A 27,156-nucleotide genomic window follows, 5' to 3' on the forward strand; every position below is an offset into this window, starting at 1 on the left:
AACCAAAGGTTGACTACAGCAACACTAATAAAATGATAAATTTGTAATAATAAGAATACACATATATAATAAAAATATTTGAAATTTCGTCTAATTTACAAATAATATAAATATGAATTAGGCTTCCCATATTCTAATTCCTAATAATAGTAAGTTAAATAGATGATATTTACAAATAGACCTTGACAATGAAGATTGTTGATGACGCCCTTGGCAGGGTAGAAAATGCATTCCAATTTGCCAATTGTCTAAAAATTTTAGTATTCAGTGATATTCTTTGAATTATTACAAATAAATTATAATAAAAATGAACTTAAGCCTAATTAAAAATTTACTTTCAAATCTTTTTATGAAGTTGCCATATTTTTAAGTTTATTTTTATTATCAAAATGTACAAAATAATGTTTAAGTTTTCAAATATTTCTAATAAATTTTTATTTAAAAAACCAAAATTTGTTGGTGGTATGTAAACTTTTGTAAAAGTGTGTACATGAATCCTATAGAAATTGTAAAGCATAAGATAGAAACGTACATAATTATGTCTTTACAATTGAAAGTACATTTTTTATTTAGCAATTAATTTTTATTAGACACTAAGAAGCATATAATACTTGCATGAGTACATTGTATAAGAAGAAATAACAATAAAGTATGTACATTAGGCCGGGTCGATTTGTATGAACGATCCAAACGTAAAAAATCGTATAGCATAAACGCAATCTACGCAAAATTCTAAGAAATTATCCCCAAGAAACCATAGGTCTAAAATCAAATCCTATCTTGCGCATTTCGTCTTTTATCCAATAAAAAAAACTATTAAAAAAATATATACTGAAATATCATTGGATAAAAGACGAAATGCGATAGGATTTGATTTTAGACCTATGGGTTCTTCTTAGAATTTTCCGTAGAATGCGTTTCTGCTATACGATTTTTCGTGAAAAAAATCGACATACTGGTGAAAAACCGAACTTTAGTATAAAAAAGTGTTTATTTTAAATAGCTTCATAAGATTCTTATGATAAGAATACTATTGCATCTATGGTTTCATCTGCCATTCTGGAACGAATTTTGTTTTCGACATATGCTGTTGCCGAAAAACATCTTTCATATTCCATCTTTCACATTGACAAACCCGTTTGCAAATACTTATAACAAATCTGCAAGTATTTTCCTCTTGTTCCTTCAGAAATAAAATGATCTATTTATTTTGCAAGTTGAAAATCTACATTATAATTTGGTTTCGTTATTGTTATTTGGGGTTTTTACATTTATTAATAATATCTTTTAGCAATCGAAATATTTTCATTTTGTTCAAGCTCCTCATCTGAGATAAAATCAATTTCATTTGAAGAGGATTTAAATTGAGTTTTGTTAGATAACATACAAAAAAAGTTGAAGAATTGATTTTCTAGAGCCCCACTCAAGGAAAACCAAAAATACCGTTTTTCTTTATTAACTATACTAGCTGACCCGGTGCGCTTCGCCACCCCAATTAGAAGAAAGAAATAGTACTATCAAGTCTCACTTTGTGAATCTAATTGTAAATGTCTAATTTCATATTTCTGGGTCCATTATTATAGAAAATGCAAAATGTGTTCCTAATTTTAAATTTTTAGGTTTATTATTATAAAATATTCAAAAAGTACCATTGCAATAAGGAAATAGTACCATTGATTATCACTTTTAAATTCGCATTCACTAAACCATAACCCGTCAAGTTTGAATTTTATATTTGTATATCATTTACTATATTATCAACTAATTTTGTTTCTATAATACTTAAGATTTAATAAATTATCACAAAACCGAAACCGATCGGTTTTTAATTTTTTAAAACCGAAACCGCGGTTTTGAAATTCTTCGATTTTTTGGAAACTCTAGGTCCATTATTATAGGAAATTCAAAAAAGTACCATTAGAATATATAAAAAGTACCAAAAATCCCCCACTTGTGGTTTCCCACTCACTCGAGTCCATATAAGCTTAATTTCATGGCTTTAGGTTCATTGGTGAAGAAATTACAAAAAGTACCATTCGAATAAAGAAAAAGTACCAAAAAGTCTCCCCTAGACTTCTCACTCACTTAGGACCATGTATGCTTAATTTCATGTTTTTAAGTCCATTGCTATAGTAAAATAAAAAAAAGTACCATTAGAATAAACAAAAGGTACCATGAGGTATCCGCTTGAATTTTCAATCACTTAGGACCATATACGCTTAATTTCATATTTCTAGGTCCATTATATTATAGAAAATTCAAAAAGTACCATTAGAATATAGAAAAAGTACCAAAAAGCACCCACTTGTAGTTTCCCACTCACTCGGTTCCATATAAGCTTTATTTCATGTTTCTAGATTCATTGGTGAAGAAATTACAAAAAGTACCAATCGAATAAAGAAAAAGTACCACAAAGTCTCCCCCTAGAATTCTCACTGACTTAGGACCATATATGCTTAACTTCATATTTCTATGTCCATTATTACAGAAAATTCAAAAAGTACCATTAGAATATAGAAAAAGTACCAAAAAGCAGTCACTTGTAGATTCCCACTCACTCCGGTCTTAATTTCATGTTTTTAGGTTCATTGGTGAAGAAATTACAAAAAGTACCAAAAAGTCTCCCCCTAGAATTCTCACTCACTTAGGACCATATATGCTTAACTTCATATTTGTATGTCCATTATTACAGAAAATTCAAAATGTACCATTAGAATATAGAAAAAGTACCAAAAAGCAGTCACTTGTAGATTCCCACTCACTCCGGTCTTAATTTCATGTTTTTAGGTTCATTGGTGAAGAAATTACAAAAAGTACCATTCGAATAAAGAAAAAGTACCAAAAAGTCTCCCCCTACAATTCTCACTCACTTAGGACCATATATGCTTAATTTCATGTCTCTAAGTCCATTGTTAAAGAAAATTCAAAAAAGTACCATTAGAATATAGAAAAAGTACCAAAAAGCCCACACTTGTAGTTTCCCACTCACTCGGTTCCATATAAGCTTTATTTCATGTTTCTAGGTTCATTGGTGAAGAAATTACAAAAAGTACCAATCGAATAAAGAAAAAGTACCAAAAAGTCTCCCCCTAGAATTCTCACTCACTTATGACCATATATGCTTAATTTCATGTTTCTAAGTCCATAGTTATAGAAAATTCAAAAAAGTACCATTAGAAAAAGTACCAAAAAACCCACACTTGTGGTTTCCCACTCACTCGGTTTATATATAAACTTTATTTCATGTTTCTAGGTTCATTGGTAAAGAAATTACAAAAAGTACCATTCCAATAAAGAAAAAGTACCAAAAAGTCTCCCCCTAGAATTCTCACTCACTTAGGACCATATATGTTTAATTTCATGTTTCTAAGTCCATTATTATAGAAATTTCAAAAAAGTACCATTAGAAGAACAAAAAAGTACCTATAGCACAGTTCACACATTTTGGTACCTAAATATTATCCCCTATTTTTAATACTAACTTCACTCAGATACATATCAGCTAACTTTAATGTCGATAACTGAAATAATTTAAAATGTTAAAAAAGTACCATTAGGAGAAAAGTAGCAATTTCCCTTTTCTTACTTGAACACCCCTCAAGTTTGAAATTTAAAAATATTCCATTGTATCAAAATATTAAAATCTGTGTTAATGTGCCCAAGAATAAGTATGTTTTAAAAGAAGTACCAAACTGTTTACCCGGATTTGGCCCAATATACACCTTGGTACTCGAGTTCCAAATAACACACTGTTAGTTAATTTTTGTATGTCTATGTCAAATTATAGAAAAACATATTTTATGAAAAAGTACCAAAAATTAACACAATTTTTATCCCTTAAAGGTTCGAATTTCCAAAAAGTACCAAACTTATATTTTTTATTTTTTGTTAATTAAAGAATACGATTTAAAATTTGTTTCTACGTTTATTGGTTTAAAAGATACATGGGTGCAAAAAAAGTACCAAAATACAGTTTTTACCCGTTTTCTCCCCTAAAAGTTTAGAATTTCCAAAAAGTACGAAACACCTGTCAGCTTATTTTTTAAATGGAGTAACATGCTATTTTAAGTTTTTTTGTATCTTTATTAGTTTTGAAGATATAAGGTTACCGAATTTACCCCCTAAACGTTCGAATTTCCAAAAATCCCTTCTTATCGGATCGTTTTGGGGAGGGAGGAACCCACAGTTAAAATTTCGTGATTCTAGCTTCAGCAGTTTAGGCTGTGCGATGATGAATCAGTAAGTCAGTCAGTAACGTTACTCTTTTATATATGTACATATATAGATTGTAGTAGGAGTTGAGCTTAACAACTTTGCTGAACATCACTTTGCGATATTCGGGCATGTAGAATTTCAAAATGAATGAAAAAGTCACACAAAAATGACAATTTCCCCTATTTATTTATGAAAAACGGGATTGGATTTTAGGGAACTGCATTCCCCATTTAGCATCTCTAATTTCGACATTTTTAACACAAAGTACTCACTACCTCTCACTATAAGGACTAAATTATTACATATTACAATTCGAAAATACATCACGCGTATCCTATTAACAAAAACAAATTACAAAAGAAATTAAAAAAATGAACTGGTATGTATTTAAAAACGCCATTTGTGACCTGCTAAATACCTATAATGCAAAATATTAAAAGGCAACACAACTAACAAAACTGAATATAATTAAAATTTTATGGGTATTTTCTCAAAATAATTTTTTTTGTTTTTATAATTTTATGTACAAATGAAAAACAAATTCCTCATAAAAATGCGTAAGAAAAATAGTTTTGTGATACACTGTATGTCCCGGTCCACACTGTGAAACATTTGCTGCAAAACATTTTTAAATTCTCCTTTGAAACTACATTCGTGTCCACACAGTGAAGTTTTTGCTTTTCAGTTTTTGACATTTCTGTACAGAACGAATATGAACGAATAAATGTGGATAACATACTCAACAAAAACTTCTTGTACATGAAACAGAGTACCCTTTTCCATTCCTATTTCCCCTTTCAAATGTTTTACAGCAAATGTTTCACAGTATGGATGGGGACTATGTATTTTAAATATCGAAATAAAACATTTATGTGAGTAAGTTAGAGTGCTCCAAAAAAATGATACATATTACGAATTTTGACCGTCCCTCCTCTCCAGAATTGTGTATGGGCTGTAGAAATACGATCTGAAAAATATTCGAATGATATGATGATGTTTACTGGTGGCGCAACGGCTCTGAAGTTTGGAGATGCATTTCCAAGAGGGAAAAATGTGATTTTGTCAGTTTTTACAAAAATTTAGCTATTAAATAATTTGTTAGCATTTTAAAGTAAAATAATCGTAATGTCAATGCAATTATTGTTCTAATGATTTAAATTTAAAAAGTTATTAAATTTCCCCAGGACATTAACGTGTCTCAGACCACTGTAATACGAAATGTAGGAAAAATTTAACATATGCGGCCTGTAGTTGCATACTTTTTTCGGCCATACAACCTTTTAGCACTCTAGTGTTCATACACCATTAATTATAAATTTTTCTTTTGAAGAATTTTAGAGCAACATTTGAATATAGCACTCATACTTGTTTTATTTCAAAATAATTTGCGCAAATCAAAGAACTTTTTATACTCACAGCTGCCACAATGACATTCGCTTCATCTCGAACATCCTGCCATGACAGTTGGCCCTCTTCAATATGGTTCCGAACTTGTTTAACAAAAACCCGTGACTTTGATTTGTTAACTCCTCCATTGTTGTTGTCATCATCACTACCACGCTTACCATCATCATCTTTGTTGTCGTATTGATTATTTGTATTTACCTTGTTTTCACTATGATCCATTGTCTTTACGGTCGCCATTGCTCCTTTTGTTACCATTGCCGCAGTCGTTACTGTTACTGTTGATGGAGATGCAGTAGAGTTTTTCGTATTGTCATGACCTTGCAAAAGCTGTCAAATGGAAAACAAGAAGAATAACAGTTGGTCAATCCGACATTTTTACTAGTTAAATGGGGGTCAGACGGCATGTATTGCTTGTGTTTTGTGCCATGTATTGGGACATTTTTCCATATGTAAACATATACATACCGTGTGATCCATATGAAACTTTGTGTATGTAAAATATATGTGTATTACTCGTGACATTTTTTGCAATTAGAGCATGTTCTATTTTCGTGTGTATAACAGTGTTGTATTTTGAAATACAACACTGTGTGAGTGCAAAATAAAAAAACAAAACAAAAAATAGTAAAGAAAAATCATAACAAAATAAATTTCATTGCATTAAATATATTTATTGTGATTTAAAAATGTTTTAAATAAATATATTGTTAAAAACAACAAACATATAAACTAATAGAGGTTATGTCACATGCAATTACATATGTACGTTTGAACGTGGAAATTATGAATCGTATGTATAACGTGAATTTTGACATACACATGAAATTCCATATGTATCGAATACATGTCCCAATACACAAGCAATACATGCCGTCTGACCCCCCTATTACTAGTGTTTATTATGATTTATACTGGCGCAAAATAAAACAAATACAATGAAAAAACTTACATTTTCAACGAATTCATATAGAACACTGATGTACTTTTGTTGGCGCTTAAAGAGCGATGAATACCTATACACGGCATCCGGATATAGCCAGGGCGATAACATTCTTTTAACGCATACTTCAGTTATGCTAAAGTTAAATAAATAGAAATATCAGCATACATTTTCAATTAACTGGAATAAGTAAAAATCATTTTTAATAAAGTCTTATAAATTCATATGGATGTATGTATGTAAGTGCTCTTAACTTACTTTAGAGTAACATAGAGACGTGACGTAATTGTCAAAAACCTAAGTCTGTTGTGAAAAACCTAACTCTTGCAACAACAAAATACATACTAGCTAATGTATTTTGTTGTTGTATCAAACATATGATTTGTTTGACAAATCGGAGTTTGTCGTCTCTATGGCTCTAAATATGTATGCATATCATCATAATATTAATAGGCAAGCCGATTTCTTTAGACCGCCTTTACGCTACGTCGAATTAGTTAGCCACTAAGAACTACCACTAGTGAATTTTCAATCAACTCGCAACGTTATGGACTGGTAATTTAACACGGGGATGTCATTGCAAGTGGCCGATTGACACACTCTGCATAACATTTCACTATTAAATTCAATAGTACCAATACTCCAGCATTCGAGAAAAAAAAGAAAAAATCATTTTTTCGGAGAGCGGGGTTGAGCGGCTTAGAAGATTTTATTTTACTTGAATTTATATTCAAAAACATAAGAATATCTGACTATTTTTTGTTACTGATACGATGGCGAAATACAGTGCAAATGATAACCATTTAACTACCACTTTAGCAGCCACAGCGAACTAGTTTGTTGTACAAGCAGAGTTTGAAAAAAACACTAACATACCGTATGTTAGTGTACTGTACTTAGAGATGCTAATCGGGACTGATTTTTGAAAATCCCGGGGTTCGGGATTTGGTAAAGAGTCCCGAAATCCCGACCCGGGGTTTCGGGATTTTCGGGAAATCTAAAATCCCGAAAATTATAAGAAAGAAAAGTACATAATTATCACTAAAAATTAAATAGTAAATTAATTAACACACTAAATAAAAAAGGAAAGGGAAAAATAATAATTTCATATTTCAAAAGATTCATAATATATTGTTTCCATATGTCACATTATATTAAGGTGACCATATTTTGTCAATTTCTTTTTATATCATAACAATTTTGCATTTAAATTTTGTTTAAATATTTTGTTTACTTTGTTTATTAATAAATTGTGTTATTGTGTAATTATGAAGTTTTAAATATTTTTGCGTACTAATTACGAAAGGTGAAGTTATAGCATGGAAATAGACTAGGTTATGGCAGATTTTGGGCTGATATTAATGAAATATTCGGCATGGTGGGTGGGTTAACAATTGAATAGAGGTTACCATCTCTCTATTCAAAAAGGACCTCAATAATAATTATGTTTGTTTATTATTTTAATTTATGATTTTTATTCCTTTTATTTTACATGGAGAATCGCTTTTTGTAGAAATTGTGAAATTCTTTCTTGCTACCTAAAGTAAAGTTTTCTGTTTTCGATTCGATTGTAACTCTGATTGGGCAAGAACACACCTCAACCCAGAGCACGGCCGGTATTACTAGGTAGACCTGTCCAAAAGGAGATACACCTCGACAGAAGAATCGTTACAAGAGTTGTTACAATTTTTAAACTACTAAACAGCTTTTATTTGCAATCAATAGTATTCGGTTTATTTAAAGGAAATAAACCAACGTTTTGAAAAGGTTAAAACGTAACAATATTATATTGAAATAAATACAATGGCGCATATTCATAAATCATAACTAAAGTCGGAACTAATAAAACAGAAATTAAACAAGTAAGAGTGCTATATTCGGCTATGCCGAATCTTATATACCCTTCACCTTTGTTGTGGATGCATTATTATTTTTTATAATTAGTATATACATATGTATGTATGTACATTGCCCACTTTCAGCGTACAGCATCCTAAATTTATCAAGAACACAAAAAACAACAACAACAACAACGCCAAACGAAACTAAACACCAAAAGAAAAAACAAAATACGCAAAGCATGCACATCCAAACATACGTTTTGTTGCTTTTTTGTCAAAGCATGCAATACATTGTGTTTTTTGATGAAATTTTTAGAGGTTGTCTCGGATTTTTGCTCATATCTCCGTTACTTATGGACGGATTTTGCTGATTTTAAATAGCAAAATTCTCGAAAGTATGTCTGACAGAATTGTTGAAGATTTGGATCCCGGAGATATCTGGGGCCTTCAGAAAATTGATTTCAACAGACAGACAGACGAACATGGCTTAATCGACTCCGCTATCTATAAGGATCCAGAATATATATACTTTATAGGGTCGGAAAATTATATTGTGGAAATTACAAACGGAATGACAAACTTATATATACCCTTCTCACGAAGGTGAAGGGTATAAAAATAGTTCATAGATAGTTGTAGATCTTATTCACAATTCATAACTATCTTAGTTACTGCGTTGACATGTAGGGATAACAAAATATCGATAATATTTTGATCGATATATACTGTAATTAATTAAAAAGCTTAAGAAGCTATTAAAAAACTATTTTTGTTCTCTAAAAAGTACATACAAAATGTATAGTTATAGTTTGTATGTAAATGAATTAAAATAAGGGCATGTAAAATTAAATTTTTCAAAACACATCTCTAGATTATTTTCCTTTTGTATAGATGTATTAAAATGAAATCAATCAGCTGTTTTTATACCCTTCACCTTCGTGAGAAGGGTATATATGTATAAGTTTGTCATTCCGTATGTAATTTCTACATTTTTCATTTCCGACCATATAAAGTATATATATTCTGGATCCTTATAGATAGCGGTGTCGATTAAGCCATGTCCGTCTGTCTGTCTGTCTGTCTGTCTGTTGAAATCATATACGCAACGACGTATATGAGACCATAGTAAGATGGACCTACAATGGGTCAAAATCGGAAAAAAAAATTTTAACCCGAATTTTTTCCCAAAAAAAAATTTAAAAAACAACAAAAAAAAAATTTAAAAATTTAAAAAAAAAAAATTTTAAATAACAATCGAAAAAATTTTTTTTCAAAAAAATGAAAAAAACAACTGGAAAAAAATTAAATTTTGTTTACCTATATATATCTAATATATAAAAATCTCGTGTCACAATGTTAGTGTTTGAACTCCTCCGAAACGGCTCAACCGATTTTTCTGAAATTTTGTATTTATGTTTGGTAGGTATGGGAATAGGTCGTAAAGTATATTTCATACCGCTAGGTCATTAGGGTGACCCTATCCGGAATTTATTTTTACCATTTTTTGACCAAAAGCTTTTTTTTCGCATTTTATTTATTTGGCATTAAAAATACCTATAACCCCAAATTTTCATCAACCGACCCTCACCCACCCGTTTTTTAGCCGAGATTTTAGTATTTTGTATGAGCAATATCCAAATATCAATATTTAACTATTTTTATGAAATTTTCTATATATTTTTGATAGGTACGAGAATATTATATATCATACCGCTAGGACGTTAGGATGTCCCTATCCACCCAATTTTTAAAATATTTTTCGACAAAATTTTTTTTTTATATTTCTCTTTATTTGGCATCAAAAACACCTATAATGCCAACTTCACTTAGAATACATTCGCTATTTTTTATTTAACAACCAAAATATTCACTAGAAATAATTTGTGGCAGAACAACGTTTGCCGGATCAGCTAGTATATATATAATATTTAAAATTTTTAAGTATAATTTGGTGAAGGGTATATAAGATTCGGCACAGCCGAATATAGCACTCTTACTTGTTTTGAATGTATTAGTTAGTTGGCATTTAGTTACAACTTTACCCATGATTAAGTGCTAACTAATTGTGCTGAAAGTAATCAATTGTGAATAACTTAAATAGGTACTTAAAAAAGTTAACACTTGGTGATCGTTTATGAATATGCGCCATTGAATACTTCTTTTAATTAAAAAACTAAGCTTTTTATATATTATTTCGTAAAAAAGCAACAGAAACTACATAAATATGGTGATAGAAAAAAATTTCCCGTGCGACATGTCCCGTGCGACTGTGATTAAAATTAATTTCAAAATATTGCCTCTGGTTTCGCTGAAATTGGCGTTCGAATGGTTGGCTGCGATATTGACTTCTGTATTTGTCCCGTGCGAATGCCTCGGTTATTTGCAATTATCTTGAAAACGAAAACTTGCCCAAAATCAAACATACAGGCCTGTCACAGAATTCCATTCCGATCGAAAGTGGAATTAATTCCGTATTTTGCTTCTTCAGAAAAAGTAAAACGAAAATTTCTTTCGGAATGAAACCACTTTCAGTTTTCAAAGTGGAATTGATATTTCTTTGTAATTATTTGTTTTTCTAAAATTTTTAATCAATTTCTGTACCAAAAGCTTCCCTTTTGTTTTAATATAAAAAACGCTTTCAAATTTAAATCAGAAATATAGAATTATTAAATATTTTTGGAATTAATAAATTACACGGAATCTGAAGAACCAAAAACGAAATCGATCGGAAAAAAAACTACGGAATTGAAACCATTCCGAACAAAATGTGTGACAGGCCTGATAGCACCAATTATAGGGCTAATTGAGAGCTATAAATTAAGCCTTTTTTAATTAAGAAAAATGAGAACTTTTCACTTCTCATTTTTCTTAATAAGAGAAATTTTTTGGAGAAATTTGAAGAACTAACATTAGTAATATTAGGTCGGTCAGCTAGTTTAAAATATTGGGGCTTAGTTTATTTTTTGTGGGACTTGTTTGATTGGCCATTATTTCCACATTTTGTTGAAAATTATTTAATTTTGAAATAATTTGGAGTTATTTCATTGAAATTGGGTTATTACTATTTTTTTCATTTGGGATTTATTTAATTTTTTGAGTTTTAATTCATTGGGAATTCTTTTATTTTCCTAATTGGGTATTGCCTGAAAATTTTTCATAGAAGATTAACGTTAACGACACATCTTGTGTTGGTAAAAAACAAATGTGATAAATTAACAAAGTATTTTTTGTTGGAATTTCTTTATCGTCGTGGTCAAGTGGAAACCCATATTTGTGTATCTAATATATGTCGCTCATTTACTTCAAGATTGTCGTAAATAAAAAAACTTATTTTAATTAATGATGCAGAATTGTTCATTATCTCATGTTTTATCTTGTGCTAAAATTACTGTTAATATCTTATAGGTAACTGAGGGAGAAAAACCTATGTATGTTGTGAAAAAGAGTAATTTTGTTTAATTTTTTTCATTGACATTTTTCCTGTGCTTCTGTTCTATGTATATGGTTTTGCTATATTTTGTATTCTCACCTGTAGTGTTTATAAAAAACCGAATTTTTAAAAACCATGTCGACACGGTTACTAAGAGACACTAAAGTGACTATTGACTTCATGCTATGTTACATGGGATATCAGTATACTTAAGCAAAAATAAAAATAATCTGTATGAGAATTAACACAATTTGTAAAAGAAACAGTTTGTACGAATTACTCACAAAACGTTTAAAGTGACTACACTCTAGATTACTTAGAGACACTTAAGTGACAATTGTCTCCACGATAGATTACTTGGGATGCATAAAGTAACCAATTGTCTTCTCTCTGCACTACAAAGTGCACACACGTGTCAAATGACCAAAATATATAAAATAGAGTCAGCCAAGTGATAAGACATTTGTGACAATTACTGTCTTTAAGGGATTGACTACTTGCTTAACTGCTGGGCTGAAAGTGGGCAATATACATACATATACATTAGAGTGACAGCCGATTTTTTTTTAGATTTCAAAGAGTGCCGGGTGGAATATTGTGACACTAGGCCTATGTTAAGTGCTAAAAATTTGAGCCAAATCGGGCAACGATTTCTGGACGCGCATTGAGGTCAAAGTTCAGATATATGCAAAATTATACTATTTATATGGAATAAAGAGGTGAAACTCCTTAACTTTCTGCATTGTTTTCTAGAAATATGTAGATTTATTTATATTAATGAATATTACATTAAAATTTTTTTTTTGGTAATTAACCCTGTATCTCCTCTCCTCAATCTCCTTGGATCAAAATTACCCAAAAACTGTATTATCGCCAAAATTAAAGAAAAATGCAAATTTTTCAGTTTTTGAAAAAATTTTGCTACTAAAAAAATACTTTTGCAATTGAATGCAAAAGAATCGAAATAAAAGCTAATTTTTATTTAAAATATATCCGTATTTACTTGTGTACGAGTTTTTGTCTTCGTAGGATATCGTTAACCTATTCGCAGGTATTGCCAAATAAAAATATTTTTTTTAACGGCCGTTTCGAATCTCCATTTTAATATTTTTAAAAATTTTGTTAAAGAAATTTCAGAATTTTGTGATCATCACATTGGGATTTATTGAGATCAAAATAGGGAATAAAAATATGAAAAAATTATGTCAATACCTCTTACAGTTTTTCCGTACCTGCGATTTAAATTTTGCGATTTTCAAGAAAAACAAATTTTTTGTCCATATTTAGGCGAATGAGCCCAATTTCCTTAATGTTATAAATTTTAAGTAAAACCTATTCATAATATTATAGTCCTTGTAATTTTAAATATGGTCTGAAAGTTTTACTAAAATCGAAAAACGATAACCTTAAATCGTGAAGGTCAAAGTTCAAATTTTTCAATATTTGGAATTTCTAAAGAAAAGATAGCGAAATGTTATATATTTTTGGGCCGATTTTAAGGTGGTACGCTTGTAAGGTGGTACTCTAATGTACATACAGCTGCGGTCAAAATAAAAAATAAAATATTTTTTGTTGTTTTTGTATTAATTTACGCTTAATTCAATAAACTTTCAAACATTAAAAATAATTTTGAAAATTAGAAGCAAATTTTAAAGAAAAACAACATAATATAGGTCCGTTCATTTATTTTCCCAGTAAATACTTGCAACGTGAGAATAAAATCAAAATTTACAAAATTACTCTCTTAAATTCTCAAAAATAGTAAAAAGTAAATGAACGCTTTTCCAGTAACAATTGTTTTATACACACAATTTTCTTATTTTATTCCTTTTAAAATGTATAAATACTCACATTTTCTTTAATTTTATTGAAAATTATTTTGTTTTGACATTTTTTCACCACAAAAATAAAATTTTAAATAAATAAACAATAACACAAAACATATAAAATATAAGCTGCTAACTATCACGAGTTCAAAATAGAACTTGTAATCAGGGTTGTCAGATTTTTTTTACCTCCATCGCCAAAATCTAAACTAAAAATCGCCAAAATAATTTTTTTGAGTTCTTTTTTTGTAAAATACATACATACTTATTTTATGTATTATAAAGACAATTTATTTCGGTTTAAATCTAGTGCATTAGTTATTTATATTGAATTGATATCAAAAGTATGTATTGTATTACAATTAAACTTTTGTAACATTTTATCTGTAGGCTGAAATGAACTGCAACAAAATTTATTAACATTCTATAACTTATTATTCTCATCAATGAATCTAAAAGTTCATATTGAATTTTTTACGTAAGCGAGTTTTGGAATAAGTTCTACGCAAGGGTTGCTGGTTGGTAAAATTAACATATTTAGAACGGCTAAGTCTTTAATCGGTTAAGTCTTTAATCTAACAAAAATCTAACAAATTTTCTCGGAATTTCAGATCTAAGTCCAATTGATATATGCTAATTTTGACCTCTGCAACTTCATATTTCCCTGCAGATACTTTTGTATTTAAAAATAAAGTTAATGATTTTTTAACTACCAAAAATTTCGATTCCATTTCAATATTGAAAATCGTTAGCTTAGTACGCAAACGACCCAAGTCCCATTTTTTGAATTTTACAGGAGAGACAAAAAACGTTCTATCTTTTTTTGCTTTCAATATTCTTGATCTGTTCTGATCTGTTAACATTAAGAATCAGTTGAAAAAATAAAATAATTGAAATAACTTTAGAAACTGAAGCCATTTTTAGGGACTTAGCTCTTTTGATTTTTATGATTTTGTGTTTTTTGGCTGGACTTAGCACATTTTCTTATAATAAATTTTAATTTCTCGTTTTATTATTTTACAAATTGGTTATATTATTTAAATACATAACAAAAAACAGTCTTATTTCATTGCTGTAAAACAAAATAACTCAAAATCGTTTATAAAATCATATATAGGGTTAAAGAGAATACTTTAAACTTTATCTGGGCGATGTATTTTTTGATCCTTTTGAAGGTTAGGTTCCTCTAAAATTAAAATTTGATGTAAATATAGTACTTTAACAAAAATTGTATAACACATGCCATGTAGTATACCGTTTTCAAAGACTACAATCCAACCAATTTAGAAAGAAAAATTCAGTTCATTATCGATAATAACTTAGCTATGATCATTTCAAATATACATATCTGATCAAATATAAAAAATTAACTTTTATCCAAATTTAAATTAAATATTTATGTTTACATATTTTGGCTACCTTAGTTTTGATATGTTTACTAACTAATGGCAAAATTTATGTTTTTGCCAATGAAAATCAATTCTGTACGGCGACGTGTATATTTTTTAGAATATCTTTTTTTCTGCATTACATGAGAGGCATATTTGCCATATATTCAATTATCAAAATATTCTCCATCGAAGTTATCACAAAGGATTACTTTATACATAATTTGTCTTTCATATAAAAAAATTTTCCTAGGAGCATTTTGCAGGCCATGTGATAAAAACATCGGCATATGATATACGTGTGGCCCCATATTACGTTATTTGAAAGTTAAGGATCAACATACAGGAATAAATATTCTTATTTTCGCATTTGAACGTGTGTTATATTCATACATTTTTGTTTGTCTATTCGGCATAGCCAAATGTAACATTCTAAGTAGTTTTTTGTGTCAAATGTATGTATTTTTTTAATTAAAAATGTTAGCCCTTTCTAATTATTTAGCCCTTTTTGTTCACCATGAATTGGCAACACTGAACCATACTATAGTGATTACATCGAAAAATGTTAATCTTCAAAGTATTATAGCAAATAGTATTGAAAAAGTAGATTTAAATATCATATTCAATGTTTTTTTGCTGGACTTAGCATGTTTTCTTATTATTATTTTTTTTTTGTGGAGTTAGCACTTTTGCGTAGCACTGAAAATTATCAGTTAGAAGCAAAATAACAATATTTTTTATTTCAAAATATGTATCTTATGTTTTACTATCTTTCTGCATCAAAATCTTAATTTCAATCAAAAGTGGACTTGTTACGTTTGCGTACTAAGCTAACGAAATTCATTATATACTATAGAAAAAGTTACATATATTTTCTCTTAACCGTTTAAGTATTTCTTTTAAAAGATTTTTAAATACAAAGAACTATTTTCTTGTAATGTTTCTACATCATATTCCTCCATTTTTATATTTTGTAATTCCATTTCAAATTCTGTGCCAAAATCGATAGATTTCGGATTCCAAAGAATCCTTCATTTTTAATGAGCATATTAAATTATCAATATTTCCATTATTATTTAAAAATGACAACTTACACATTTTAGAAGAAAAATTAAATATTGTTGAAACTATTTGATCATGTATGCTACCTGCATCTATATGATCAGATTATAAATGATTCATTTATTCCAATGACTATTGGGTTAATAAATATCAAAGAAATTATTTCAAGAAAAACAAATAATTTGTTAAAAAATAGCCAAGCAAATCGCCAACTAGTCTGTCAATCGCCAAAAAATCGCCATGTCGCCAATTGGAAATTTTGGTCGCCACGTTTGGCGAGAAATCGCCACATCTGACAGCCCTGCTTGTAATAGTTTGCAACGAGAGAACACTCTCTAAAATTTATACGCTCTTGATTTTTTCTCTACTTGCATGTTTTTGAGTTAATGAACGCTTTTCCAGTAACAATTGTTACTAACTAGTAACAACTTTTAGTTATTGAACATAGCTTATATAACTAACAACGAAATTCATCAGTCAAAAAAATAGCACCAATAGATTAAAATAAACAAAAATTAACCAGGACAAAATTTAATTTAGTAACAATTATTATGGTTTGTAACGTTCTTAACACGTTATTATTAAAAGTAAAATATTGCTGCCTTTTGTTTTCGTATTTTTTTGCAAAAAAGAGACCGACCACCTCCTACCCATAAAGATTCTAAAATTTTGTATCTAACTTGTATGCCAAATATAATTTTTCATTCCCCAAAATAAATTCTTAAATATTTTTGGCTTCCTTTTACCCTTTTTGTGACTCTTGGCCATCTAGTTTTAATAAAATTATGTTTGGGGACATCGCATCCTATGCCACGACATTGACCTTTTAGCTTGAAACCCAAATTTATATCAATTTATCATTCCATAGATCATTCCTAGGGTCATAATTTCTTTGATTTATATCTGAGTATGATTTTATCAAGCATTTGATCATATAATATTGAATTATTTATTCCATATATTCAATATATTTCGAATGTTATAGTAGAATAACCACGATCAAATTATAATTTTAAAATCTGTGTGTTTTTAAGAAAAGATGAATATATTATCTTAAATTTTAGTTGAAATTGGATTCGGAGGACATTCTATAGAAGTATGATATCAAACAATATAATTTGTTTAATTATTTGTTTTGGTACTTGAATGTTGAAAAATGGTAATGCGACTTTAGAAATTTTACCTTTAATAGAGAATGTAATATTGTTATTGGTGAAACTTTTCTAGGATTTAAATAATTTAAATTTTGTTCTTGTAATGGTCAGCAAATAACTGCAACACTAGTCGCCACTTTTGACCACCGTGCAGAACATAAATGCCTGATTTTCGAAACGGAGGGCCAAGAGTGTTATGATTAAAAGCGATAAACGGTTTCGCAACCTGAATATATTTTTATTTCAACGCAATATTTTTTAAAACCATTTCTAAATTTCTATAAATAGTTTTTTTTTCTGAATTAAGCTAATTGTATGTTCAGAAATCATAATTTTTGAAACTAGAGCTCACATACACCACTTTTTTTGTTACTAAAAAAATTTTAAAAGTAAAATTAATTTTTTTGTTTTAAATTTTATTCATTTCGATATAAATTAATTCAAATTATAATTTGAATTATGTCGATTTTTTAAATCGAAAACATAAATATTCTATATTTTTTCGATAATTTCTTACGATGCACAGTGGGGTCAATGACCCTTTTTTACGGATTTATTAATATCTCAACAACAATAATAGCGACGCTCGCAAAATTGTACGTGGGTAGCCCTTAGACCAATCCGCATATTGTAACAAAATTATAGGGATATAGGAGGGGGAACTCAATTACCCACCATATAAAATAATTATTAACTGTAGTATATCTATCGAACTACAATAGTTATGCACACTCAATTTGCAGCGGGTAACTCTAAAAACAAACTACATGTTCCACCAAAATCGGAAGGGTTCCCCCCATACAAATGAATTATTAATTCTCCTATATCTATAGAACTACATCAGTGAGACACACTAAATTTATGCATGTTATTGATAAAAAACTACCATATTGTTTTAAGATGATATCATTATATACTAGTTAATATAATGATATCATATGGGAGTTTGAATAATAGAGATCTTTCCCAACGCCTGCCACTAACGGTGCGTTTACACATGCAAGTAGATTGAGGAAAGTTGAGAATACGTATTATTATCGAAAATGTCGAAAATACATCGAAATGTCTACAAGTTGCTTGAGCGTTTACACATGCAAGTAAAAGTTCATTTTAAAAATGTCGTCAAAACGTAAACACATTATTATTAAGAGTTGCCTAGGATACCACATACATATATTTGTAGGGAAATAATTGTTATAAATAATTATTATTATTACTTTAATGAGATTAGTGCTCTTAAATTAATTTAATAGCGTTCTTTATTCATATTTGAAGAGAAAAAACAATTTTTTTTACAAATATACATAAAATAAGTTAAAAATATAATAATTATTTTACCACAATCCAGTAATTTTTTTTAAATTTTTTTAGTTAGGCAACTCTGTTTGTGTTTTTGACACTTTATTGCAGTAAGTGTCAAAAAATCACTGTCCATCGAAATTCACTAGGCAGTGAGCTGTAAGTGGCTGCATGTGTGCTTGTGTTAGTGCAAAAGTGTGAATGTATTGTGTTTTTCGAACTGTTACTTGCATGTGTAAACGCTAGGTAAAAGACTTGCAAAGTTTAAATGCAATATTTGAAATGAGACAATATAAAACCACAGATTTAAAATTCTCGCGATCGGGATCACTAACATGATTTTTTTTATTAAGCTAAATTGCCTGCTATCGGATGACTTCGTATTAACCACAAGAAAAAAATTCGAATTAATCACAAAAAAAAAAAAAAAATGTAAACCAGCATATACAAGCGTGAGTGCATGAGAGTTAAATTGTTAAAATTCCGCATGCTATTTATTCACGATTAGAAAATCAATGGATGGAAAACTAAACTGAAATAAAGAAAAGTAATTGGTAAAAGTTTATTATTGTTTATCTCATTATAATACAAGAATATAGCCACGTCCAGGCCTGACTCACACGTGACTCTCATCCCAGCAGTTCTAGGAGACAGTACCGAACTAGTGATTTTACCCATCATTTAGGGTGGGAGCTAGTTACTTCAATAGCCACGTGACTAGTCATTTTAACACGGGCATGTCCTAGGCAGGGGGTCAATTGTCTCTTTTTGATTACAATGGGACTGTCTAATAGCTGGTCCAAAGTAGGCAACGCATTGGATTCACATACTGGTTACATAGCGTCAGTTACCTTGCTAGCTTTGTAACTGGTTACTTGACCAGCTACTTGACTAGTTATTTTAACACGTGCATGTCCTAAGCAGGGGGTCAATTCACCCTTTTCATTACAATGTGACTATCGGATAGCTGATCGAAGGTAGTCAACGCTTCTGGTGGGTAAAATAAACTGCAGTACAAAAAAAAGTTTGAAGTGACTTCACCATAGGTTACTAAGAGACACTAAAGTGACTATTGACTTCATGCTATGTTACATGCGATATCAATTATATTAACACAATTTGTAAAAAACCACTTTGTACGAATTACTCACAAAACGTTTAAAGTGACTACACTCTAGATTACTTAGAGACACTTAAGTGACAATTGTCTTCACGCTAGATTACTTGGGATGCATAAAGTAACCAATTGTCTTCTCTCTGCACTACAAAGTGCACACACGTGTCAAATGACCAAAATATATAAAATGGAGTCAGCCAAGTGATAAGACATTTGTGACAATTACTGTCTTTAAGGGATACATTGACTACTTGCTTAACTGCTGGGATATTATTAATCACAACACTTGCACATCTCTTATAAAACAAAAAAACAATGACAATAACAACAACAACAACAACGACAACGACAGCAATAAAACGTTTATCAGAATCGCAAAGTGCTTTTTGATGGTAGACTTTAAGGGGTGAAGCTTTTACTAATTTAAATATAACTTATGAGGCGCAGCGATGCGCAACCTAATTTTTTCTGAAGCAACGCCTAACTGTCCAGGCTTTTAAATTATATTAAATTCTCTGCCCAGCTGAGCCCAGCTAATAACTTTATGTCCATTTGAACTGACAAAATCCATTTTTTTTTTGCACTTCCAATATAAAAACTAATATCAAAGCCACTTCCACAAATAATTCAAATTTAAATTTAACCAAAACATATCAATAAATACCTGAATTTCATGGTTGCATAATTAGATTTGTTAATTTTTTTGAATTACCTATCACAAATAGTATTTATTTTCGCAATTTTTTATTTTTTTTTTTTATCAATTTTTTAGGTTTTTTTCTCACAATATGTAAATTCAACACGTGACTATAAAAATTCCTTTTAATATTTCGCATTAATTTTTTGCCTGCTGATGTAGAATTTTGTGCTCTTTAAGCTGGCACTTTCAGTTTTCACGATACTTGAAATTTGTTTTTTCAATTAATCCGCAAAATTAGTATGTTTGGCCCCTCTGTGCGATGGTGCTATTATTTCGACTGCACAAAATCTGGGTATTTTTCAAAAATACCATATAATTGATTGAAAGGTTAATTTTTCTTAAAGAAAACTTTACTCATAGAAGAAATAGAGATTAATTAACGAATACTATAAATATTTAATTAAAATTACTATGAAAATAAAAATATTTTCCATGTTGATTGCTTTGAGGTTCTGTGGTGCTATTATTTTGACCGGCACTGTACATACATGTATACTATTTAATTATGTATATATATATATTTATTTATTTATTTAATTATTTATTTTTGTATTTTACCCATTATACGATTCAAATATTGCGGCTGAGCCGTCATGTTGAAAGTTCATCTTTTTGCCCATTGTTGTCTCTATTAGCGTTAAATTGGTAACCATTAAATCCGGCATTTGCAAGCAATTCGAGTATGTGAGTAAAAAAAAAAGAACAAAACAATCTTATAATAACAATAAAAATAACAACAATGAAACAAATGGCTTTTAAATGAAATGAATTTCAAAACAAACAAAAAAAGCAATCAATAGTTTGGATACGGATGCTAACTACCCAGCAAAAACTTACATTGAAAAGCAATGAGTTAAAAAGCTAATATAACTACTATTCACCACTTATACTTATGCATTTTAACACATTATTTTAACACGGTGATGTCATTGGAGGCAACCCTGCAGTTCAGGTACTGTGAAATAGCTCCCAAATGAAATAACTCCCAATGAAATATCACCCTATGAAATAGTTCCCATCGAAAATGAAATAATTCCCAAACTTGAAAAATGAAATAACTACCAAAGGGTAAAATGAAATTACTCCCAATAATCGGCGGTTTCATAATTTTAAAAATATTACTCCCAAAAAAGCGAAATAACTCCCAATGAAATAAAACCCAATAGAAATTAAATAATTCCCAATCCGAAGAAATTTATTTATTCCGATAAGGTTTTCTCCTCTGGGGTGTATCAAAAACTGGCTTCGCTCAGAAAAGTTGTTTGCATTGCCGGCCTTTGGCTGGGCGCTAAGGTTTTCTCCTCTGGGGTGTATCAAAAACTGGCTTCGCTCTGAAAAGTGTTTTGCATTGTAGAAAGGTTTTATAATATTTCAGAAAGCCGATTTTCATTTCGCACAAGATTAAGAAATCTTTGCAACCTGACAAAGGCCGACGTTGTAAAAGGAATCTTTTCTGAGCGAAGCCGGTTTTTGATTCACCCCAGAGGAGAAAACCTTTGCGTCCGGCCAAAGGCCGGCAATGCAAGAAACTTTTTTGAGCGAAGCCAGTTTTTGATACACCCAGAGGAGAAAACTTTAGCGCCCGGCCAAAAGCCGCTAATGCAAAAAACTTTTCTGAGTGAAGCCAGTTTTTGATATTTATGGGTTCTGCTTTTGCAAAGTAGAACACAACAAAAATGAAATAACTCACAATACAGTGAAATAACTCCTAATTCCCAAAATAAAATGAAATAAAACCCAACAAAAATTTCATTGGAAGTTGTTTCATTGGGAGTTATTGCATTATGAAATAACTCCCAACAAAAAATTATGAAATAACTCCCTATGCGTTAGGAGTTGTTTCATAATGAAATAAGTCCTAATTTGTATGAAAAATTTGTTGGATGTTATTTCATCTTTTCGTGGGAAGTTATTTCATTTGGGAGTTATTTCACGGTACCTGCAGTTCATTGTACTAGTTCCGATACGTCGAATTCGTTGGCCACTAAGAACTACTACTAGTGAATTTTCAACCCACTCAAAACGTTATTGACTGGTGAATTTAACACGGGGATGTCATTGCAAGTGGCCGATTGGCACACTCTGCATAACACTTCACTATTAAATTCAATAGTGAAAATACTCCAGCATTTGAGAAAAAAAGAAAAAATAAAATTTTCTGAGAGCGGGGTTGAACACATAACCTCTCGTTTTCTAGTCAAATGCTCTAACCACTAAACCACAGAGCTCTTATTTTTACTGCTCTCTAATTGTTATTAAGAATAACATGTGAGTCTACTCTCTTTTTTTGCATTTTCTACATCATCACTGAGAATGAAAACACAAACGGCCACATTCAGCATTACATGTGGCCATCGAAGTGGTATGTTTTAGAAGATTTTATTTTTCTTGAATTTATTTTCAAAAACTAAAGACAAATATCTGACTATTGTTTATTACTGAATATGCTGGTGAAATGTAGTGCACATGATAACCATTTAACTACCACTTTAGCAGCCACATCGAACTAGTTAGTTGTAGAAGTAGTAATATAGCTAGTGCAAGGTTTCCAATTGGCACTTTTCAAACTGCTGGGAAGTACTCACCACCTTCGCTTACAAATGGGGAGTTAAATAAGTCATTACCACGTTCGCTTACAAATAGGGACTTAAATAAGTATAACATACAAAATATTATTTTTCATCTCATTCATATCACATGTGCATATCAATTTGTATTAGATTTTAATCAACAAAAATTTAATCAATAACACGTTAAAAGCGTTATATTATAAAATAATTCTGAATTTGGTAAATCAGCTCATAAACAAGTACTTATGTATCAGATTATATGCCAGCCAATACTAAACTATTTATAGGTAATGCAGGTGGTATGACGTAGTCATTGAAAAGTAAGCTGTTCAGTAATTGCAACTTATTACCAAGTTTTTGCTGGGTAGCGTTTGCATGGATGTACGAATTATAGGAATGTGCACGGCAAAACAAAGCTAAAATAAAAGTATGAGATGAAATAAATTATAAATGTTAACTTACCGCAGGCAGTCTCCAGGACGTTTCTCTTTAATATTTCATAAATTTCCAACGGCTGACCCTGAGCCGTCACCAGTTTATTTAATAGATCATTGGCTGCTTGATTAAATATGGGTAAAAATGTATGGATGACTTGGCGACTGAAAGCTGGATTTATGAGACGTCTGTGTTTATTCCAACGCGGTGCTATTTAAACATTGTGTGAATTGAAAGAAACAGAATTAAATGTTCATTGTCAATTGTCACTTTCAATCTATTGCATATATTCCAACAAAGAATAATAACAAGAAGTGAAACGCCGTCTATATATACTTTTATATGCATTGGTTTTCAAACCACTTTCACCACACTCATCAAACACACAGAGTTGTAAAAAAGCGATCTTAAAAATTATAACAAAATTTTATTACAATTAAATTTAAAAATTCAAACAATTCTCGAATTATTTGAATTATATTTGATCTGGAAAGGTTTTATAAATAGATTTTTCAGCTTTTTATTCCATAATTTATGCAAAAATTTAGTTTATTTGAACTTTTTTATTTATTTCCAATACGAAATTTTACAAATGTGTATTTTTTAGTTTTTATTTCACCTCCTAAAAAATTAATGTCAAAAAAATTTTTTAATTTTTTTTTCACTTTTATTATTTTATGCTTTCTTTGTTATGCATTTTTGCTTCCTTCCTATACTTATATTGTTTTTCATATTATCTCTATTCAGCTATTTATAACAATACAGAAATTAAAGAAGCATTTTTGTTTTTCTTTAGTTACTTCTATCTGTCAAGATCACTCACTGCACAAAATATATAACAGCTGTGCTTTTGATATGCATTCACCACCTAGCTAAATACGCTTTAAATAATGTAATAATTTTATCAATCAAATAAAATTTGATTATAAACCTTTGATAAATTTAAAAATTTATTACGAAAAGTGTTTAATGTATATATTAATCTCTCTATTTTTATACCCTTCACCTTCGTGAGAAGGGTATATATAAGTTTGTCATTCCGTTTGTAATTTCTACATTTTTCATTTCCGACCCTATAAAGTATATACATATATTCTGGATCCTTATAGATAGCGGAGTCGATTAAGCCATGTCCGTCTGTCTGTTGAAATCAATTTTCTGAAGAGCCCAGATATCTTCGGGATCCAAATCTTCAATAATTCTGTCAGACATGCTTACGAGAATTTTGCTATTTAAAATCAGCAAATTCGGTCCACAAATGGCTGAGATATGAGGAAAAAACCAAGACAACCTCGATTTTTTTACCTATTTTTGACCTATATCTGGATTACTAAGACATTAATATAGACAATATGGATATCTAATGATAGATATTTCAAAGACATTTGCAATGACGTATATAAGACCATAGTAAGATGGACCTACAATGGGTCAAAATCGGAAAAAAAAAATTAAATTTTGTTTACCTAAAAATAGAAAATATATTGAAATACATTTAGCAAGAATGAAAGAAATTTATTACAAACATAGATTCAATTGTTTTCTTTTCATACAAAATTTGATTTATAAACCTTTGATAAATTTAAAAATTTATTATGAAAAGTGTTTAATGTATATATTAATCTCTCTATTTTTTTTTTTTCTATAAATGAATAATAGAAAATATATTGAAATACATTTAGCAAGAATGAATTTACTATTGGTCATTTTAAATAGTGCTTGATACACTTTTTTTATAAAATATTATTAAAATACAGTGAATGTCACTTAAAATCGTACACCATCGTATTAAAATTTTATTCATTAGTTTTAGAAAGTTGATGTTTTGGAAATAATTTAAAATGCTATTTTTATATTGAGTGTGCTTTTACCTATCAGAAAATATGGTCTAATTTTAATTGCGCTTATCTACAAATAACAAAATTGGGTAACACTGTCAGTGCCCAGAATATCAACGCTTCATTTAAAATCCTACAGGCACTAAAAAATAACATTTAAAAATGAATTCCGTTAGCGTAAAGTGGTGCTCAAGAATTTCGAAGTTTTTTTTAATAATTCACTATCTAGTTTAAATATTGGTCATTGTAATTGCCAAAGCATAAAACCAGCCACATATTCCGTTAAGTTTAATGAACTAAGCAACATGATACAAGAATCATCATTAGACATTTTTGCTGTCACAGAAACGTGGCTTAAACCCCATGTCCCAAGTGGTTCCGTGGCTATATCGAATTACAATTTTTGTCGGAATGATCGACAAGATGGTAGAAATGGTGGGGTAGGTATTTATGTGTCCCGTAAACTTCGTTATAGACATGTTAATGTAGTATCACATTACGGTGAATGCGAAGTTCTTTTTATTGAATTAAATGTTAGTGGTACTACTGTACTATTTGGAGTTGTTTACTTACCGAAGGGTAACTTGGCTATATTTGAGAATACTGTGGTAAATCTTTTTGAGAAATATGACAATATAATAATTGTTGGGGACTTCAACAACAATTTATTTAACACAGCAAAGTCAAACCAATTTCGATCTTTTTGCGATCGTTTGAATTTATCTATCGCTCATAACTTGAAACCAACATATTTTGATGTTCAGCATCAATCCACATCGCTTTTGGATTTATTTCTAGTAAGTAATCCGTCTATTTTAAACAGAACAAACCAAGTTCAATGTCCATTTCTTTCTCACCACTCGTTGATTTTTGCATCATTTAATTTCGACCATATTCGTTGTAGTGCAAGAAACAGTTCATACAAGGAATATCGCGATTATTCTTTAGTAGATATGGATGATATAGCCTCCTGTTTAACTGAGTATGATCTATCATTGTTTTATGATATCAGCAATGTGAACTATCAAATCTCAATACTGGATTCATTAATATGTAGAATGTTTTCTATGGTGCCTATTTCTAGAATTAAGATAAGAAGAGAGAAGGTAGCGTGGATGGATTCGAGAGAGGTGATACATGCACGGTCTATTAGGGACATATCTTTTAAAGCATATATGAGGGATAGAACTGTTGCGAGTTGGAAGGTTTTTTGTAAATTTAGAAATAGAGCAAAAAGAGTTATGCGTAACATGAGAAAAGGCTACTATTCGAGGAAATTTGGAAATATGGATACAAGGGAGATGTGGAGCCATTTAAGAACAGCTGGTTTAGCATCTAATGAACCTTCGGAAGACAGTTTGGATGTTAATCAGATGAATGACTATTTTTGTGATGTTTTGGGTTTAGAATTAGATATTGAAAGTAACGTCGTGGATGGACTCTATGACAGGCATACTGATGGATGAGATACCATTCAAATTCTATAAACTAATTTTTCCCCTCATATCTGATCATATTCTGCATCTATTCAACTCTATTATAACTACATCTACGTTTCCACACAGGTGGAAGTGTGCAAAGGTAATACCTATTCCTAAAACGGGAACGGACTTAAGCTTGACAAATCTAAGGCCAATAAGTATTTTGCATGCCCTTTCCAGGGTTTTCGAACATGTAATGAAATCACAAATAGGACAACATTCATTACTGGATGACAGACTGGTTTCCGAAGGAAATGTAGCACGTCCTCTGCACTATTGGCAATTAGGGAGAGGATTAATATAAATAGATCTTGAGTTTTGGTTTCCTTGGACTTATCAAAAGCGTTCGATCGTATCGATCATGTTAGAATGATTAGGAAACTTAACCTAGAGTTCGGATTTACGAGACTGTCTTGTCGATTAATGTCTTCCTACTTACATGGCCGTGAACAA

The 27,156-nt window shown here is 30.1% G+C and overlaps 1 protein-coding gene across 1 annotated transcript in view; it reads right to left on the reverse strand.

Moving 5' to 3' along the window:
* Positions 1–4,513: 4,513 nt before the first annotated feature.
* LOC135948946 (probable cytochrome P450 313b1) overlaps positions 4,514–27,156 on the reverse strand; it is a 39,117-nt gene continuing 16,474 nt past the window's right edge. The window contains exons 3-7 of the mRNA XM_065498398.1: positions 23,412–23,594; positions 20,938–21,007; positions 6,572–6,698; positions 5,632–5,949; positions 4,514–4,549 (exon numbers count right to left, since the gene is read on the reverse strand). Coding sequence (XP_065354470.1) covers positions 4,514–4,549; positions 5,632–5,949; positions 6,572–6,698; positions 20,938–21,007; positions 23,412–23,594 — 734 coding nt within the window. The remainder of the gene's footprint in view (positions 4,550–5,631; positions 5,950–6,571; positions 6,699–20,937; positions 21,008–23,411; positions 23,595–27,156) is intronic.

The sequence above is a fragment of the Calliphora vicina genome, chromosome 1 (genome assembly GCF_958450345.1).
Source record: "Calliphora vicina chromosome 1, idCalVici1.1, whole genome shotgun sequence".
NCBI classification, from domain to species: domain Eukaryota; kingdom Metazoa; phylum Arthropoda; class Insecta; order Diptera; family Calliphoridae; genus Calliphora; species Calliphora vicina.